Here is a 19,095-nt window from a genome sequence, read left to right on the forward strand (position 1 = left end):
AGGTTGAAGGGGAAAACGACGATCGATATATCTTTTCCTTTAAATCGAATAATTACGTTACTCTCGTTGTGGTTTCGTTATTTTGTGCTAATCAAATGCGAAAAATCGTGCCGCCAAACCAGCCCCGTTCGTTTCGATCGAAATTAAAAGTGCCCGGGCACTTTCGAAACTTCTTTCCAACTTTCGTTCGTTTGTTAATGCCTTCTTTTCTCATACTTGATCGTGCTTAATCGATTAATTAACGACGCTTTGATGACTGCCAATTCAGAAGCAGAAATCCTTCGTGTATGTATGTGCGTCTGTGACTTGTGACGAGTATGAGCGCGGTATGAATGCATGGAATGCACGGAATGCACGCGATCGTGTCTAGAAAACTAGAAAAACCAGAGAGCCAAGTATTAACAATGTTGTAAATTTTTCCATCGATCGGGACGCGTTTATAATCTTTTATCTTTGCCTTTACATGCAAATACGACATTTTATGTTTCGCTTTCTTCTTTCTTTTTTCTTTTTCTTCTTCTTCCTTTTTTTTTTTTTTCAAGAATCGTTATTTTATCGTTGTTCGTCAAGCCGCTTGATTTTGTCGTGTCGAGTATTGTTCGACCGTTTGTTTATTTATTAATTATTTGTTGGCGTTACTTTATCGTTTTATACTGTATTATGTATTAGCAGTTTGATACTAACGATCGATGTTGTTGTTCTTATTCGTAAGTTTTATCGAGAATTTTAGAATTTTAGAATTTTAGAATTTTAGACGATAAAGGAACGATATAAACGCGAACCCGACTACATGTTTACGTAATTACGTTACAACGCGAAACTTGTGTTGGTGCCTTTCCGCCGGGTCTTCTTCCATTATCATTTAGATAGTACTGTCGCGCAGACGATAATCTCGATGAATCAAAAGGGGTAACGTAATTAATAATTAACGATTTGATTCGATAAATAGTTATAGTGATGACAATCGTAATCGTAATTGTGATTATCCTTGTCAGTCTGATTATAACGAGGAAAGAATGCTGTAATTAAGGTAAGAAGCCAAGAAGAGGAGAAAAAAGAAGAAAAGAGAAAAAAAAAGCAGAAAACAATCATAACGATAGCGTTCCACGATTACGCGACGAAAGAGTAAATAAGAGATAAAAGCAATAGAGAAATTGTAAAAACTAGAAGAGAAAACGAGGGAAGGGGAGGTGTCGAATGTCAACGAGAACTATAAGGGACGATAACGCGAGGAAAGAGGAAAGAGGAAAGAGGAAAGAGGAAAGAGGAAAGAGGAAAGAGGGTGATTATGATTATGATGAAAATCATGATCACGAGAGGGAAAAAAAAGTTCTATCGTCTTTCGTAACGTTTTAAAGAAAGATCCTTCCTGATGTGTACGAACAATAAAACTTTCACCGTTTCCTACTATCACTTTCTTTCGTCGTCATGCCTTCCCGTTAAATTTACAAATTTTTCTTTCCCATTATCGAAATGATCAGGCAGTCTCCGCGAAAGATATCGATGTATTCGAATATTCGATTAAGATATTTCGTCGAATTTATTTCTCTTTTTGTGAATTTTCTTCGTTACTCGCTGATGTACGACGTGGCGAATAAAGAAAGAAAGAAAGAATACCGTAAGAAAAGTACGAGAATCGTACGATTACGTCGAAAACCATGCCTTTATGATTTTCACTCGATGTAAATCTTCTTCGTTGAATATTTCGATTTTTCAGCATGGTTATCGAGATACGACCGAGTAACGATGATAACGATGAAAGTAATTCTTTCTACATCCGAATCCCTGCAAACTTACAAGCAACATTTTACAATGAGAATGTACTCGACTTACGCTGTTTATAACAATAATCTCTCCGATCCTTACTCGACAACCTTTTTGCAATGGATGAATAATAGTAGAATACTCATTTTCTTTACCGTGTCTCTATTTTTTCAGATACGAAATAAAATATACATGTTGAACATAAGACGTTGAAGTGATATCCTCCATGATTTTTGTTCTTTTTACGCGCATCTTATCTTCCTATTTACCAACGCATCACGACATCGCTGTTTACGATTAGTGCAAGAACAAACTTAATTACGCCATACATTTATCTTTTCATTTCTATAATTAATTTATTTATTTTCTTGCGAAATATTTTTCCATTCCATAATCGATTTATATCTGGTTGAGGGAAATTTTCATCGATTACAATGGTCCGATTTGCAACGTTTCGATTGCAACGTATCAACGATGTAAGCTGCTGATGATAACCCACCGCATGAATAACAGGCTGAGTTTCGTTAAAACCATAGTTGTGCCGAAGTCCAGTCTCTCGATCACTTTCGACACGCTCGCTCGGTATCGATCGATCCCGTATTACATAATAAATTTAAAATATTTAGAAATTGTCGATTTACCGAATTTATCTGACTCGATCGAATTGGGTAAAGCCGGAGTTATTCGACTCGCTTGGACGCCTATCGTTTTGACAAAAATTAACCGAAACAAAGGTCAAATATTAAAAATTAACCAGTGGTTCGTAATTCATAATGGATTTTTCGACGTTTCTAACGAATGTCTCGAAAAGGCGAAATTCTAGTATCCTTCGTGAATTAGGTAAGAACTCTTAATTTTTTCCTATCTTATTCGTTATTAATATCGTTTTTATCATCGCTGTTATAATAACATTGTCTGCGATATCTGATATTTTATTAGACAATTCGTAAAACTCTGTCTATCCTGTATCTCTTGGAAACGATAATTTATAAAGATAATTCATATGTAAATAACATCTTTGCATGACACAGCGATGAGATTTATAGAAGCGAAAGATGCGATAAGTCTAGCTAATGGAATGCCGAATGCAAAGACATTTCCTTTCGTGGATATCTCCGTAACGTACAAGGGTGGAACAAAAGTAAAACTCGTCGGAGAAGAGTTGTCCTGGTCTCTTCAATACGGTCCTTCTCAAGGGTAATTTAGAAAATAAGAAACAACGATAAAATATACTTTACTCTATCAACGGCTACTCGATGCATTTTCACACTCGATTTTCTCGAAAACGAAAAAATGTTCTCCTTTTTTTCCCCCCACTTGGTTTTGCACCCACAGTCGTCATCCGACTATCCGTACCATGATTTCGCAGACACGATAATACAATCTGTACAATAAGAATAATCTTTCGTTCGTACTTTAGGCCCATAACCTATTACAACGATGTCGTTGCACTCTTATTCTCTCTCGCTTACTAATCGTTGTGCATCTAGTGCTCATGTATGCTGTATAGTATGCGATAATGTTATATATATAAATAGTATCGTATACTTCTTCCATCATTTTTCATTCTTTTATTTTTCCATTTAAGATACTTGCCATTGTTAAAAAAAATGCGAGAATTTCAAGAATATTGGCACAAGCCGATATACAAAGACTGGGACGTACTTTTCACGTCTGGATCGATGGACGGGTGTAGCAAAATTTTCGAGATGACTTTAGAAACAGGCGATCCTGTGATGGTTCAAACACCGACTTACGACGGAATTCTAAATGCGGTAAATCTACGCATTCGTTTATTATTTTTTTATTTTTTTTTTTTTTTTTTTTTTTTTTTTTTTTTTTTATGATTTCGATCTCCCTCTAACTAAGATATTCTCAAGCTGTTTTAATAGATTTTATTTTATTAAACTCTTCAACGTTATTCGTCTTTTCTTCAGCTCACACCTTTAATGCCAGAATTCATCGAAATTTCACAAGATCAGGATGGTATAATTCCGGTAAATATAAGAAAAATTTGCGAAGAAAGACGAGACAGTGGTAAACCGATGCCAAAAGTGAGTTGCAGAGAAAATTGAAAATCAAGAGATAATTTGACGTAATCGATCGTATATTACTACGTATTACCATATTCGGATATAAAGAAGGATGAACTTGTTTCGTAGGTCCTTTACGCGAATCCTACAGGAGCCAATCCAACGGGAACAGTTTTGACGGAATCGCGAAGAAGGGAAGTTTACGAATTGGCCGATACATACAACTTTTTAATCATCGAGGACGATCCCTATTGTTTTATCCATTTCGTCGATAAGAAACCTACCACCTTCCTCGAATTGGATACCAAAGGACGTGTAATACGTTTGGATTCTTTCAGCAAAATTCTAAGCGCCGGTCTTAGATTAGGCGTTGTTACAGCGCATAAAGAATTCATTAAAAAATTAACTACACATATGGAAGCAACAAATATTCACGCTTGCTCTTTATCGCAAGTAATTTTTACAATCTTACGTACATTACGAATATTTCATACGAAAATCAAAGTATTTTCCTTCGTCGATGATTATTATTTTTACAGGTTTTGCTGTTCAAATTACTAAACGTATGGGATCTGGAGAAGATACGGCAACATTTTAACGACATTCAGAAATTTTATCGCGAAAGACGAGACATTATGCTGTCTTTGATGGAAAAACATCTTACCGGTATATAATAATATCAAATTACAGCAAGGTTTCGTTTTTTAAAAATCGAAAATTTTGAACTTGGTATTTTTTTCTTTATCTCGAAACAAAAGCATCTTTTGTATTTTAGGATTGGCAGAATGGAACGTTCCAAAGGGTGGGATGTTCGTTTGGCTAAAAGTGAATAAAACGAAAGATGTAATGGAATTGGCAAGGATGAAGTGTATTTCCCAAGGGATTTTTCTTATTCCCGGTCATGCGTTTAACCACGACCGCTCGAGACCTGAACAGCATCTCAGACTATGCTACAGTTACGCGACACCGCAAGAAATCGATAAGGTTCTTGTTTTCTTTGATTCCGTTTTGTATTTAATTCACCTAATAATTTATAGTATCGCATCGATCTTCTTCTAACGTCTGGTATATCTACTATTCTACTAATTTGTTTATATATTCGAGATCGTTTATATATTTCACATATTCTTATGTGAAAATTATATTACGTCGTTCTTTTCTTTTCAGGCGCTTTCAACGCTAGCTACGTTGATACGCGAGGAGATAAGAAAGTAGAACTGGAAACGGAGATGAAATATATTATTTATGTTTCTTCTCGTCTTTTCTTTTACAGCTATAATTAAGTTCGTACTTCTTTTGTAATTTGTAGAATGTGAATTAGAATTAAGAAAATAAATATTATATATCAAGCTTTTAAATATTTTAATTCATCTTCCCGTGGAAAAAGGACAGATATAATACATTATAGATGGATATATAATTTGCAATTTTTTATTTTTAATTCTTTTAATCTTAATTTGCGATACAATAAGATAAAAAAAAAAAAAACGAGGCATATACGTATTCTTTTTTTATAATTCGCAGCTAAATTCATGCAAGATTTCAATAGAAATCCGCACTAATGTTGTGGTTTCCTTAAGGTTCGTACGATATTTCACTTGGAATATTATGTTTTCAGTGACTGGTAGATATCGAATTCGTTCTTGAGTTATCGATATGATTTTGAATTCGCAATTTAGAATTTACGCTGGTGGCTGCGATGTGAATAACACGAAAAATATCGCAGGGCTAAACATTAGTAAAATTCGTTTAACTAAATAAGCTAAAGCAACAGCAAGTGTCGAAAAAGGTTAGGTTATCTCCATTTACATCGATCAGCTGTGCCAAGTTCGTACCAGAAAGTGAATAATTTGTGATAAATTATTATTTCTCTAAGTATATCTTTGCTCAAATTATTATCAACTTAATGTAACTATCTGTAAAATCAATAATAATTCGTAAAAAATACTGTAGAAAGAATAGTGGTTTAGCGAGTAGGAAGAATGAGCGAGGTTCAGGAACCTGAAATTGACAAAGTCGAACCAAACGTACTGTTAGAAACTCAAGAAATCGGAGAAGACGAAATTGAAAAGTTGAAAGGAGATACTGTAGGAGATACTCTTTATAGCAGCAAATGGATAATCAATATTTTACTTTCAATATCAAAGGTACGTATCATAGTCTTAAGTTGAGTTACATTTGATTCAAGCTCGTATTAATTTCCTATGTTTCATTGTTAAATTTCAATAAGTCATGTTTTAAGAAAGGTGTTACTTAAATCTCTGTTGTATTAAAGATGTTTATTTTGACGATATAAATAAGCTATATTATGTCTTAATAATTATAATAAACTTTGTAAATTCATTCGTTTTACCAAACAGTCTTAGCTCTTTCAAAGTTACATATAATCGAAGCACTTTGATAAAAATTATTTATGCGTTTAATCTATACAACATACACGTATCTACTTAGACATACTTATATATTAACATTTGTTATACGAGCATATTCAAAGTAATTTAAATAAATTGAATATTGCAAAGGTTTTCGAAGATGGCTGGAACGAGAAAGTGGAGTACGACTTATGCACATTATGGGATATGACTGCAGAGAAAGACATTGTTAACTTTCTTGTAGATAATGATTTTCTTAAAATTGCAGAATTTGCTTTGATTTCATCCGAAGAACCAAGATTTACGGTACGATTTATTTCAAGATTATTTTATCTCTTAGATCTGTATTTTATTTATTCAATAAAAATTTTAGAAAACATTTCCAGAGTTCCATGATTTCTAGACTATAAGAACTTGCAGCCCTTGATTTCTATACACCGTAAACTCCTTTTATATATATCGAATCCTTTATGGTTCTTAATGATTTTCTAATTAAAATAACTGAATCGAAACGCTAATAAATAGAAGCTATTTGCTTATAATGTATCCAAATTTTTTTAAGTCATAAATCGCTCGCAAAGTCGTAAAAATTACTCGCTAATCGAATAGTTAGAATTTCTTAATCTTATTTTCTATTTATCCTTTCCGTATATTAAAATACTTTGAATCTACTTTGTACAAATTTTTAAACCTCCTTTTAAAGATCCATAAATCACAATAGTAAATTTTTGACTAACAAAAAACTATATTTCCTTTCGCATTTTACATTATATGTAAAAGCTTCTTAGTATTCTTATTTTTATAGGAAATAATTTTGGGGATAATTGGCAATATGACTTGCGAACCGTCAGTGCTTGATATATTGGGAGAGAAAGAGGAGCTTCTTGAAACGATTCTTCGCCTCCTTTCTTCCGAAGACGCTGCTACATTAGTACAAATACTTCGTCTTCTACGTTCCGCGCTTTGGAATATTCAAATCAATCCTGAATCAAAATGGAGAGTTAATTTAAGAAATTCAACGTTTTTAAGGGAGGTGGTTCCTTTTATCTTAAAAAGTTCCACAAACGGTAACTACAGTAATACTTACTCTTTGCAACAGTAGTAATAATGAGATTAAAAACAAATAGAAATTTGAATTTGATACTGATCGAAATAAATTATTACAGAGGAACTTTTGATCGCAACGACAAGTTTTTTGCGTTCTTCGGCAGAGATCGATCTTTCATCTGGGAAAACATTATTGGATGAGCTATTCGAATCTTCTAGTTTTCTGCCAGGTGCCAAATTTCATTATATTTTTAACGAAAAATTATCCAATCCATCTGTATGAGATAGAAGGCAAACGAGAAATTTGAAACTTGTAGGAATGTTGGAATCCTTCGAAGAAGTTTTTCCTCAAGACGAAGCACCTTATTCGCCTTCGACTTTAAAATATCTTGAAGATTGGTTGGAGTTGTTTTCGATCGTTCGAAAAGGACATCAAATTCATCAAGAGATCTTGCAAGAAGACAATTTAAACAGAACAGTAGAGATTCTACGAAGAATTTTAGCAAGTTTTATCGATCCGTGGAATCTTTATCCTTTGGATGAGACCAAAGCTTCTTGCGTTCATAGATGTGCAGAAATGATCCTCGATTTTCGATGGAAAGGATTTTTAAGGGCAGACTCGACAGTCGATATAGATGCAACAGTTTTAAAAATTATAGTTAGCATCAACACAGGTGAATTATATCGTTATATATGAATGACATTCTGTACTATAGATATTTATAGATATACTATGGTTATTTTTTGCAGCAATGAAAGAAGAAGAAGAAGATTCAAAAGAAACAATGGGAGAATTACTAAAATATCTTGTAGGATATTGGATCGAAGTGTCAAAAATCTCTTCTGCAGATGAAATTATAAAAATTTTGGAAATAAACGAAGAGTCTGTTACCGATCATACGATAAATTTATTAAAATCAAAAATTCCTGCAGAAAAGATCATCAGTATAATAAATGGATTACCGAACAAATAAAACGAGGGTTTAGAATAATAGAAAAAAGAAAATGATTAAGTTAACCGACGAAAGCAATTATTGTTACAACCTTTGTCAAAGACACGAGGATTGGATTTTTTAATTATTTGATAAAATGAAGAATCTTTTTTCACCTTCGTAAGAAATTGCTTCTACATGTTGTATACAACTCCTATCATATCCTACAAATTGTATTAGATTGGACAAAAATTTTGTATTAATTTTATATATCTTTATATTCTCTTTTTATATTAAAATGTTTTTTACCACTTTTAATCAGAGAACTTTATACTTCCTCAAAGGTGTATAAATAAAAGTTGGCATTGTTCTACAATTTTATTGCAATAAAAATTTGAGTATTTCAAGTAGTACATTAACAATATACAGTTTATAGGTACAAACGGAAGATTAGTTCTTCCTTTTTTATAACTACTCCACTCTCGTTTTAGTCCTTTCTGTTGCTAATTATTTACTTATATTTGTATGTGTTGCGCGTAGTCTTTATTTTATTCCGTTTTTAACGAATGCATACATTTTTATGCATAAGGTTCTTTCAACTGTCTTTTACGTTCTATTATACCTGCATTTGGTGATATTGTTTCGTCCTCGTTTGAAACTTGTAGTTCACTCGTTTATATGCTAACTTGCTTTTTGTTAATTTTCTTTATTTTTAGTCCCACTCTCCGATATACATCGCTCTGGGTGTAGGAGGAATTACACCTCTGGTCGGTACAGGAAACCTTCCATATATATGGTTATACGGTGATTCGTTTCTACCATCTGAATCTGCGAAAAAAGAAAAACGAAAAGTGAGGAATTTGTTAGTTATTTTTTAATATATCGATTAATACGTTGGATTAGATTGTTATTATATATTAAATTTTTCGGAATTTTTCAGAATTTTTGCAAAAGTATGTTACAATACCAAGTCCACTTTCGAAGCTTCGTGCGTGATACATAATTGGCGGTCGATTGCCAGGTAAATGGCCATAAATTTGAGAGGATTGGCTACTAGCGTAACCGGTAGCAGCATACGTTGCTTGATTAGGAGGCCTGGCGTACATTCTTGTCGAGACTTTACTATTTTTCGCCATCTTTACAAAGTTAGGAACACGAGCTCTTAATCCGCAGTAATACGGATCGTCTGTTGAAAAAGGAACATATGTATGATTATTAGTTTCTCAAAAGAAAAGAACTCTTATCATTTTTGTCTAAATATTCATAATAATGGTTTAAATGGGTCGATAATTTGTTAAAGAACCGAAAGTTTACCGTATTTCTTTTTGTCGTCGTTTCTATTTCTCTTGTCCTCGTTCGTTATGACAGGTTTTCTAGCATAGTCATCTTCTATGTCGTCATAATCAGGCTGAAACGAGTGAAATGAATATCATTAAATATGATTCTTTTAAAGTAACATTAAAAAGTAACGGTGGAATGAAAAATTGTGTACATATAATTACTTTAGGTATGTCATGACTATAAATATTCTCCCTTGGCGGTAGTTTCGGTGGCCTTTCGGCTCTTCTTTGTCTACTACTCGTTGATTGAGCGTAGATCTGTTCTCGAGCTTCTCGGTCCTGCTGGAACGCCTCGGAAACTCCAATCGAAGATGAAACTCCTGCTATACTATACGGATCTTCATCGGGAATCGGTATCCTAGGTCGATTTTTAATATCCACGGGCCTTTGTAACGCTAGAACTAATTTATTTGTACGTTATGTACGAGCACAGATTTACGTTAAACGTCGAACGAAACAATCGGTAAAATCGTTGATTCACTACACCTGGTGGTAATTTGGACTTCAACATGTCTAAACCGACAACATTTACAATGAGGACCCAAACGGGACATTGAAGAAGGTCTGGTTCGGTTTTGACGAAAACAATTGCGCTCAGACACTGCATTTCTAATCTTCTTCTGTCCGGATATGCTCTTCGAGTCTCCCGGGAAAGATTCGTTTGAAACTTATTCATATCGAACACCTGGTAACAGATTTAAAAAGAACGACGATAGAACATGGAAAGAAATTTGTTATGTATATAATATCTGTATAAGCGAAATGAAAGAAAAAGATGGGTTTGAGGAATCGGAGCAAAATATATCGTGGAACGCTTACTTTCCCCGGTTTCTCATGTTCTAACGCTCCTTGAGAATTCCGTGCAATTTCTGCTCCAATTGCGTTGTCTTCCTGACTGGTCGGCTTTATGTAAACGTTATTTTTACACAACCTTTTTATTAATATGTTCCCTTGCTCGTCCATTTTAATCTTTACACCTTGGTTAATGTGTTTCTTCGCCTCTTCCGTTTTCGTATCCCTCATAGGATTTTCGAAACCGCACAATCCTATCCTATGTTTCACAAAGAACAGAAAACGTAATAATTTGTTGTTTCCTCTACAACTTTCCTTCTATACATCTTTTTTTTTTTCTTTTTTTTTATATACTTTACTACCGAGACTTTTTTATCCGCTTCGTTAACTGTTTAACCGCGTTGAGGATACTTGGAATTTTGTTTAGAAGATGGCATTTAAAGATCGTAATACGGTTCGTTTACCTGAAACCATCGAATCCATCGTTAGATCCATTAATCGTGAGAACAGGTGCCCTGGCGTACGCTTTTGCTACCCTGCGGTTCCTTTCGAAAACGATTACCTTGGCCCAAATTTCGTCGTCGATTTGGTTCCATTTGTCCAGTACTTCTTGGATATGATCCTGAAATAAAACATCGATGTTATACCATCGTTGTATACGTGTTTTTCCTCGATATAACGTCGTATACAGAGCGAACCAGCAAATTGAATATCTCGTAGAAAATAATTGTAGGAGAGAGAAATTTGTCAAATTAAAGTTACTTGTGATAAGGGAAATCATATATAATTTTTATATCGTACACGTGTAATTGTAACAACTTGTTCTTAAACAGTGTCCAACGTTTTATCTCTTACGTCTATAAACAAGAGAACGTTTAAGACCGATACAGTGGTCTGCAACGTTACGGGCAATCAACCGGTTCTAGTGGGTTGTAACTTAACGTAACTTAATTATTATTATTACTATTAATATTATTGAATATCACTTTTATATTATTAGCAATGGGGTGTATTACTACTTTACCTTGTAAAGTTTATCAAGATTATACCACACGTCCTCCTCGTCTTGATCCTCGTATTGCGCTTCAACGAGGTTGTCCCTCGATCGAGATAGAATCTTCCGCCTCGATACCATTTTTCACCGAAACACTCTCTCAATCTATGCGAAAACATTCGTTTCTTTTTTAAAATTTCGCGTTACGCGCAATTTCACGTATACTTAAAATTGTTATCCTGCTATAATTGCTTCGTATAATTAGCGAGAATTTGGCAAATAGTCTTTATATCGCTATTGAAACTCGTTGCGAATAATCGCATTATCCATGTACAAGATCGATGATCGATGAAATCACGGCGAAGATTTAAACTTTGAAAGTTATCGTCGTTACGTAACAAAGACTATCGAGCAATAATTCAATTTTTTAAGAGCAAATATAAACAGCCGATACTTTCACCGTGCGATCTTTCTACGCGATGTAATAAGTACGCTGACCGCGTAACTGCTCACCTGATTAAATAAACGTTATTATCTGAATCGCATATTCATCCCGATTATGCATGCCACACCATTTTTATCCACCACATTTTATCTATCTCGATATAGTTGGAAAATAAAACAGTGATAATCGCTTGTCTCGACTATTCCATATTAATGTTTAAATAATTAACGTTTTTATAGTGTAACAGTTCGTGACTTTTAATTTTTAAACGCGGCATAAAAATGTAATTTAGTTTTTTATTATTTTCGATGTTTCGATCGAACGACGTACGACGTATACGTTTAAAAACGTCTATAGTTGCTTGTTCGTCGTTGATTCATTAATTCACTGGATCAAAACGTTTATACGTTTTACCTTGAAATTACGTTCTTGCACCGTGTCCCACCCGTTTATACCCGATTTCCGATATTTATTTTAACGTAACTCTACGTAAATAACGTAAATAACAAACATTCACACGTGTCAAATACCGAAAATAAACCTTTCTTTTTCGGGATAGACGGAAAAAGAAGAAGATGAAGAAGATGAAGAAGAGGAAGAAAAAGAAGAAGATCGAAGAAGCAACTTACGCTTACACTTTCTCGCGTAACACCGTGTTGCGAAAAATCGTACGTTTCTTTAGTCATTCCGAGTCGTTAACATTTCGAGGAAAGAGAATTTGAATCGCGTTCGCAAAAGCGACGTGTCTTTCACCTTCTCGAAAGGATGAAAAGCGGGGAAGACGAGACGCGCGACGAGCGACTCTGTCCGAGGCGATGTTGAAAAATCGTCTAAACGTATTGCACGCTGGTGAAGGGGGCAGTTGGTACGGGTCTGGCGGCGCTCAGCCTTCGCATTCTTCGGAGAGAAGTGAAAGCCAGGAGTTTCAGGGAAATTCTATGCGGAATCGAAACCCTTTTTCCATGGTGCTTCGCTCGGACATAAATCGTTGGAAAGTTTATCGTCTATATATTTTAATCTTCTTTTCCTTCTTCGTCTTCCTCTCCTCTGTTTTTAACGAAAAAGTTGACTTTGTTGCTCTCTTCTTCGTTTCGCCAAAAGTCGAAGAAAGAGATTAATCTCGTTTTCCTTTGCAACTGCATTCTCTTCTTTTTTCGTGGCTATCTAAGAGAGAATCGTTTCACGACGATCTTTCGTTTTGCCCGTCTTCCTTAAAGTCGTCGTTATACCCTGTCGGGCATCGCAAAGATATTTCGGACAGCTACACTTTGTCGTACGCGATGAAATCTCCGTCGATTCTCTATGTAGATTAACGCGACTTCTCGCCATAACGTTGCCATATTTGGCTCTACCTACTAGCACGTAGGCCTATATAGCAGAAAATTATATGGTAATATTTGATGGTAGAAAAATTGTCCTGTGTTCTTTCCACTTTCACGTTCCTTTCGGTTAATTCGAACACCGAGCCAAGGAATATTCGTATCGAAAGTTGTTCCTCTGGTAAAGATCGTAGGTCGCTAGCGTCCAAATACGTTTTACGTGATTTATTCGAGAATCGATGTTGCGCGTATTCAAATTATTCGAGTCTAATTTTGAAGAGCTTTTGAAGAAACCAATTTCTATTTTTAATGGCAATGGAGAACGTGATCCTTGGAGATTCTTTATTCTTTATATAATTGTTATGGATAAATAAAAAGTAAGGATGTAACGTAAAGGAGTATCGTACTAGTAACGAAAGAATGGTGCACTGAAATTGCTATCGGTAGCTGCGATACGATAATTATTCACAGCGAAACATCGATCGTACTATGCTTGTTCTTTTTTGTAGTAGTAGGGTAGGAGAGGTGTCGCTTAAAGAAATACGGATACAATTTTTCTCTACTTTTCGTTCATCGATATCGAATATCGAATATATGATAGAACAGAGTGTGATATACAAATCGATTAAACGACCTTCTTCCGTTTCTTTGTTATTCTACGTCTTTGCGGCAGATGCTCGAAGATTTGGAAAAAGATAAACGAAAATCACGTACCGGTTGAAAGTCAAGGAAACCTACATATGGGATAAAAAAAGAAAAAAAAATGAACGAAATATTTCCACGTAGCGCATATCCTATTTTCGTGCCACGATATTCAATTACGTGGCTGTCGTACTGGAACGCGGCATATAGAACATGACGAATATATTCGGTAAAAGTATTTCTAAATTCGGATCGTATTTGCGAAGGAGCGTAACGCTTGACCGGGGCCGTGCGGCGACTATGCAGCCGCAACATCTTTAGATCGTTGCGTGTCGAGAGAAGTTGCGAGAGAAGTTTTGAGCATTTTTAGAATGTATCGGCCGGTGTCGGTTTTTCCACGCTGCTTAAAGGAACGAATGTGCGCCGTGCCGTAAGGCGTGCACGAATCGAATACGAAATGCGTGTTCCTTAACACGTTTCGCGGACGTACCTAAGTACGTGCGCATATAAACGTTATACGTGTGTGCCATGTACGTACCTATGATATACGTATGTACATACGAAAGTATCTGCGAATATACATATATACGCTTAAGTAGGTATCACGTACAGTACACCGGTTCATAAGCTTTCGGACACGTAGTACATTTAAAACAACCCTTAACTATAGAGTACTCGTTATAATTTACCAGAGAATTGTTTCAAATTGTTCGAGTAGCTTGACGTAGCTTCGGATAGCTTCGAACAGCTTCAGATAGCTTCAGATAGCTTCAGATAGCTTCAGATAGCTTCAGATAGCTTGAGAAGGGAATACGAATGTCGATTTGATGGATAAAATTCGTCGATAACGTAGATCTATTAAATCATCCGAAAACTATACTGTAAACACGAGAGTACTGTAGTAATAACGAGAATACGGACGTCTGTAGCTAAAGGATACGAATGAACGAACGTCGTAATTATAAAATGAAATTGATATTCGTTAATCGTGTCCATCGCGAGGAAACCTAAATCGAAGATTTTATTATAGACGTATTTTAGTAGATATTATATACGTATATACGTATGTGTTAGGTATGTACGCGTCGCGACATCGCCTATTAATATAGGCGTTGAAATCTCCTTCTACCTATACCTACCTATCGTATCTATCGTATCTATCGTATAAAATTCGCATACGTATGAAAATTACGCTTTTCCTCTCTTTTCTATTCCTTTCTCCATTTAAAACAGACAAGTAGGCGTTTCTTTGGTTGCTTGAAATTTTCATTTCTTCCAGTTTAATCGCTTCCTCTTCTAATAATATTACGATATCGTTATAATTTCTTACTAATCGTTCGGTTTTATCGCAGTTAACAGTACCGCGTGAAATAAACGAATAATCAAGTCAATAATAATCAATAATCAATTATATATGTTTATAAAGCAAAGAATTTCGAAAATAGATTTGGGGAATCCTTGATACAGACATTGACTCTGCATGCCAATCGCATTTCTGTACTAATAATTACTCGAGTATGTAATTAACTGAATAAAATAGATGATCGGATAAGTGACTGAGAAATCCTCGTGATTATAAGTACAGCTATTAATAACGAGTGTAGATACTCTGTGTGTGTGTGTGTGTGTGTGTGTGTGTGTGTATATATATATATACACGTACGAAGCAATACTTCTTTCTCGATAGTTATTATTACGAATTCATTGATTCGTTAAAATTTTAAATACAGCAACACCGATTGTTAGATACGTTCGCGATAAACACCGGCAGATTTTCGGTTCTATGTATAAAGATTAATTTTTATCGTGTTTTCTTACTCTGCATACTTCTAAAGACCGAACGATATTTTCAGATGTATAAAAATATTAGAATACAAAAGTAACATATCGTCGCGTACTTACGATATCGATTAATATACATTTCGAATGTCGTTATTTGAAAAACAATAAAATATTACAAAATTCTACGCCATTTTATTAGAAATGTCAGAAACATTTAAAGAGAATTAGTAACAAAGAAGCGTTATTAATAAGCGACGTAATATTTAAATGAGAAATATTTGAAAAATCTGTTTCAATGGTAATAGATTATCGTGTAATCTTTAATCTTTATTATGAAAATATCTCTCCAATGGCAAGGGACTTTCACTTTTGTTAATGGTCGAATAATCGAATAGTCTAAAATCTCCGAATAATGGAGAATCTTACTAAAGCAATGTTCGGTATATATTATTTTCATCTAAAAGATTTATAATTTAATATATAATGGCTATCGTTCTAATTCTATAATCTTTCTCGTTATATCTTCCTTTTTCTATTCGATTATTTCAATCTCGTAAGATATTAACGTAACATCGATAGAAATATTTCATACTTAGAATCACAGTACTCCATTACGTATATTCGATTAAACGAATCTTTTTAATTTTAACAAAATAAAAAAACAGATTTTCTTTTTGAGAAAAAGTCTTCCAACTATAAAGACGTTCGCACATGTCAACTAATAAATCCCATATGTTATATACCTTCGTACAGTTCACGAGTATCTAAAAAATGTATAGTATCTTTTACGCGAATCGTTCGACTTCCCAATTATTAATCTTAATTTTGAGCTCTAAGACGATGAAAGATTGTGACACGTGTAATTTCAACTTTGCCAATTAATTTAAAAAACAACGCAAAATCATTTGCACGAGCAGCATTTAAATTACTCGAACGATGATATATAACAATGGACATTAGTATCTAAAATCTAGTTGCTACGAAACCGGAGATATCTGTTAAGGCTATTTAAAAACATATCTTTTCATTTTGTTAATCTGCATACCTTTCTTTGGTAACAAAACTTTTCCAAATGCCTTTCAATATGGTTCGTAAACGTCAAAGGCACTCGCGTCTTCTCCATTACCCATAATTCACTTCCTGAAACCGCGGGATTCACGCTCGCAGTCTGTTTATCTCACTTCGATAAAATGAAAGAAACGGACAAGAAATATTTTAACGTAAATGGTATCTTTAGATCGATTAAAAACCCGAGAAAATTTATCCAAGTTTTTTAATATGGCGCAGCTTTGAAAGAGCTTTGCCCACTGAAGAGTGAGAACCTATCCGCCATCTTGGTGAACGCATGCGCTGTCCTCGAGACAAGTCGAGGACGAAGGCCACGCATGCGCGGTATTAGTCTCTTCATGGACCCCTCTTCGTGCTACATGGGCCTGAATTGGGACAGTAGAAGCGATGGCTTCGAGTCACCTCGAATGCGAACAATAGATCGCAATATCCACTTATCTTATTTTACTTTATATCCATATACTACTCTCTTATCTTTTATATCCATTCCATATCTTTTATACATTTTAAATTAATTATATTTACCTTGAAGTAAAAATAACTGAATATTCATTTACATTTATCGTTAAATGTTACTAAATCAAGTTTTTTAACTACTGTTTCTGTTACTACTCTAAGCTAGGCTGCAAAATACTAACGAAACATCGATACTACGTTAATATATATATATATATATATATATATATATATATATATATACATATATACTAATGTATATCCGCGTTCTATTTAAATTATCTTAATTTTTTTCTAATAATATCTTAACGCACGAGTAAAATGAAACTCCATACGTTTATTGTATACAGTGACGTAATAAACAGATAACGTAACCCACACCTCTTTGTATGCCAACGGACTAGTGTCCCGTTACTTATTATAAATGATATTACACCTTATGTTTTTGATGATTATGTTACAATGTGATATTGTTTTTCATTTTCATCCAACTAACTATATATTAAACGTTAAACTGAATATATTCGGTTGGCAACTAAGTGATCGTGGATTTTTTCCGATATCACCTAATGACAAAAACCGCGATCACTTAGTTGTCAACCCAATACATAAACGGGAATAGAGATTTTGCAGTGGATTGCGTTTAGTAAAACACGAGCAATGTGTATTTAAATTTTTATTTTGTTAAGAGATACGTAGAAATAATTAAGCAACAAGAGCGCTAGCAGTCGAGCTCTCGTACTTCCAGTTTGCTGGAAGCGTTCCCTTTGATTTATAATATCTAGCAAGCCGATGGATTCGGGACTCCACGAGAATCAATCTAAACTTGCTATCTTTATCCTTGCGATTCCTTTCCAAATGTTTTCTGATAGCAACTGCTTTTTTTATTAAATAGTACAGATCCTCCGGTAAGTCTGGAGCAAGCCCCATACTTTTGACGATCCTGAGAATCTTGTTTCCAGTGCGAAAACGCACCTGTGCCACTCCGTGAGAATCTCTAAGAATCACACCTACAAGATTCGATTATCTGTTTAGTCGTTACTCCGACATGTACAAATATTGTATTCTTGAACAAATGAAAAAATCTAATAAACTTAACTTTTAGCTGTTGGTAAGTACCTATAATAGCATGACAAAATGCCATTACCATCTCAAAAGTCACCGTTTTTACTATCGCAAATTATTGATAAGAAACAACGATCGAAACGTCGAGTCTTAATCAATTTGCTTAAAATACGCTAAATTTGTACAAATGTCGATAAATGAGATATAAGAGAAATAAAGGCGTAATTTGTATTATGACAAATATAATATATTAATGTGCAGATGTAAATTTTAGAATATTCGATAAACTAACTGTATCAAATAAAATAAAACATTACCAATTTGAGACGGAGTATGCCCCTTTTTAGCTAGTTTGTAAATTAATTCTTTACAATCCTCTGGTGTAAGTTTTAACCATGTTGGAACGCTCCGTCTATAGGGCAACGCTGACTGGGATATACCCTTTCTGTAATATTATTAATTTTTGTTATTGAAATACCTTCTAATAAAAATTATCTGTTAGCAAATCAACTATATCTAAGCAGAGATAATATCAGTCAAGAAAAATACTATTAAATAATTCCTTTAAAAGATATTCAAGTATTTAAAGGGGACAATTTGAGGTTATGTATACAAAAGGACAGAGGATATGAAAAGCTTGTACACAGAAAGCAACATCTTCTCAATTCCAAATTTTAAACTATCATAAACATGATTAACATATAACAAAACGGATAAACTGTCTCAAAAGAATGTGATTATTACTACTTTAAATAAGGATCACATGGCCGTTAAGAAGACACTGCTGTGTCAATTATTTATGCTAGAACTTTATAAAATTGTATTATAGTAGCAGAAAACATTAAAAGGTATTCAAGAAAAAATAACTTTTATATATAGCTATTGAATGTAATAATAAATTACACTGAAATTTAATTAACTTTACCCTGGTGCGTGCATACGACCCATCTTTGCGTACTTTTCGTCTACAAAAGACAGTAACGCTCTTGTAACTCAGTCGGGTGGTAGAGTTACAAAACAATTTAAAATTTGCCCGGGAAAATT

At 34.2% G+C, this 19,095-nt stretch overlaps 4 protein-coding genes across 8 annotated transcripts; 2 read left to right on the plus strand and 2 right to left on the minus strand.

The window, feature by feature from the left end:
- Window positions 1-2,255: 2,255 nt before the first annotated feature.
- Window positions 2,256-5,151, plus strand: LOC100749289 (kynurenine/alpha-aminoadipate aminotransferase, mitochondrial). 2 transcript variants are annotated; one of them, XM_012384355.3, is made up of 9 exons: window positions 2,256-2,604; window positions 2,796-2,961; window positions 3,353-3,539; window positions 3,702-3,818; window positions 3,927-4,250; window positions 4,337-4,463; window positions 4,573-4,781; window positions 4,965-5,026; window positions 5,058-5,151. In XM_012384355.3, the coding sequence occupies exons 1-8, from the start codon at window positions 2,538-2,540 to the stop codon at window positions 5,010-5,012; spliced, it is 1,245 nt and encodes a 414-aa protein (XP_012239778.1). In that variant the 5' UTR covers window positions 2,256-2,537; the 3' UTR covers window positions 5,013-5,026; window positions 5,058-5,151. The 2 variants fall into 2 exon arrangements, with proteins under 2 accessions (XP_012239778.1, XP_024222688.1); XM_024366920.2 differs by having other exon boundaries at window positions 2,257-2,604; window positions 2,704-2,961.
- A 210-nt stretch (window positions 5,152-5,361) lies between these two features.
- LOC100749405 (protein saal1) lies at window positions 5,362-8,558 on the plus strand. Of its 4 annotated transcripts, none has more exons than XM_033320205.1 (7): window positions 5,362-5,624; window positions 5,751-5,944; window positions 6,320-6,475; window positions 6,975-7,236; window positions 7,336-7,446; window positions 7,534-7,890; window positions 7,967-8,558. In XM_033320205.1, the coding sequence occupies exons 2-7, from the start codon at window positions 5,780-5,782 to the stop codon at window positions 8,188-8,190; spliced, it is 1,275 nt and encodes a 424-aa protein (XP_033176096.1). In that variant the 5' UTR covers window positions 5,362-5,624; window positions 5,751-5,779; the 3' UTR covers window positions 8,191-8,558. The 4 variants fall into 4 exon arrangements, with proteins under 4 accessions (XP_033176096.1, XP_012239855.1, XP_024222687.1 ...); XM_012384432.3 differs by having other exon boundaries at window positions 5,362-5,586; XM_024366919.2 differs by having other exon boundaries at window positions 5,362-5,531.
- LOC100749523 lies at window positions 8,514-16,815 on the minus strand. Its single transcript, XM_012384429.3, has 9 exons — window positions 16,508-16,815; window positions 11,305-11,439; window positions 10,745-10,902; window positions 10,308-10,539; window positions 9,975-10,173; window positions 9,651-9,889; window positions 9,463-9,556; window positions 9,116-9,334; window positions 8,514-8,976 (listed from the first exon to the last, which is right to left on the minus strand). Exons 2-9 carry the CDS (start codon window positions 11,413-11,415, stop codon window positions 8,861-8,863), a joined length of 1,368 nt encoding a protein of 455 aa, XP_012239852.1. The 5' UTR covers window positions 11,416-11,439; window positions 16,508-16,815; the 3' UTR covers window positions 8,514-8,860.
- Window positions 16,816-17,651: 836 nt separating this feature from the next.
- On the minus strand, window positions 17,652-19,060 carry LOC100749638 (40S ribosomal protein S13). The gene is made up of 3 exons (XM_003488695.4): window positions 18,977-19,060; window positions 18,369-18,496; window positions 17,652-17,996 (listed from the first exon to the last, which is right to left on the minus strand). The coding sequence occupies exons 1-3, from the start codon at window positions 18,997-18,999 to the stop codon at window positions 17,692-17,694; spliced, it is 456 nt and encodes a 151-aa protein (XP_003488743.1). The 5' UTR covers window positions 19,000-19,060; the 3' UTR covers window positions 17,652-17,691.
- Window positions 19,061-19,095: the final 35 nt, after the last annotated feature.

This window comes from Bombus impatiens, unplaced genomic scaffold (assembly GCF_000188095.3).
Source record: "Bombus impatiens unplaced genomic scaffold, BIMP_2.2 scf_0259, whole genome shotgun sequence".
Lineage (NCBI taxonomy): Eukaryota > Metazoa > Arthropoda > Insecta > Hymenoptera > Apidae > Bombus > Bombus impatiens.

What these genes read in the sequence shown, in the direction of transcription:
- LOC100749638 (XM_003488695.4), bottom strand. Translation starts at nt 18,999, where the DNA reads ATGGGTCGTATGCACGCACCAGG. An exon ending in GGTCGTATGCACGCACCAGG is followed by an intron (nt 18,497 to 18,976) that starts GTAAAGTTAATT and finishes ATAATATTACAG; the next exon opens with AAAGGGTATATCCCAGTCAG. An exon ending in GCATACTCCGTCTCAAATTG is followed by an intron (nt 17,997 to 18,368) that starts GTAATGTTTTAT and finishes CGAATCTTGTAG; the next exon opens with GTGTGATTCTTAGAGATTCT.
- LOC100749405 (XM_033320204.1), top strand. Translation starts at nt 5,780, where the DNA reads ATGAGCGAGGTTCAGGAACCTGAAATTGACAAAGTCGAACCAAACGTA. An exon ending in CTTAAAAAGTTCCACAAACG is followed by an intron (nt 7,237 to 7,335) that starts GTAACTACAGTA and finishes AAATTATTACAG; the next exon opens with AGGAACTTTTGATCGCAACG. An exon ending in ATCTTCTAGTTTTCTGCCAG is followed by an intron (nt 7,447 to 7,533) that starts GTGCCAAATTTC and finishes TGAAACTTGTAG; the next exon opens with GAATGTTGGAATCCTTCGAA.
- LOC100749523 (XM_012384429.3), bottom strand. Translation starts at nt 11,415, where the DNA reads ATGGTATCGAGGCGGAAGATTCTATCTCGATCGAGGGACAACCTCGTT. An exon ending in AACATGAGAAACCGGGGAAA is followed by an intron (nt 10,174 to 10,307) that starts GTAAGCGTTCCA and finishes ATCTGTTACCAG; the next exon opens with GTGTTCGATATGAATAAGTT. An exon ending in ATAGTCATGACATACCTAAA is followed by an intron (nt 9,557 to 9,650) that starts GTAATTATATGT and finishes CACTCGTTTCAG; the next exon opens with CCTGATTATGACGACATAGA.
- LOC100749289 (XM_012384355.3), top strand. Translation starts at nt 2,538, where the DNA reads ATGGATTTTTCGACGTTTCTAACGAATGTCTCGAAAAGGCGAAATTCT. An exon ending in TAGTATCCTTCGTGAATTAG is followed by an intron (nt 2,605 to 2,795) that starts GTAAGAACTCTT and finishes TGCATGACACAG; the next exon opens with CGATGAGATTTATAGAAGCG. An exon ending in GTGGTAAACCGATGCCAAAA is followed by an intron (nt 3,819 to 3,926) that starts GTGAGTTGCAGA and finishes CTTGTTTCGTAG; the next exon opens with GTCCTTTACGCGAATCCTAC.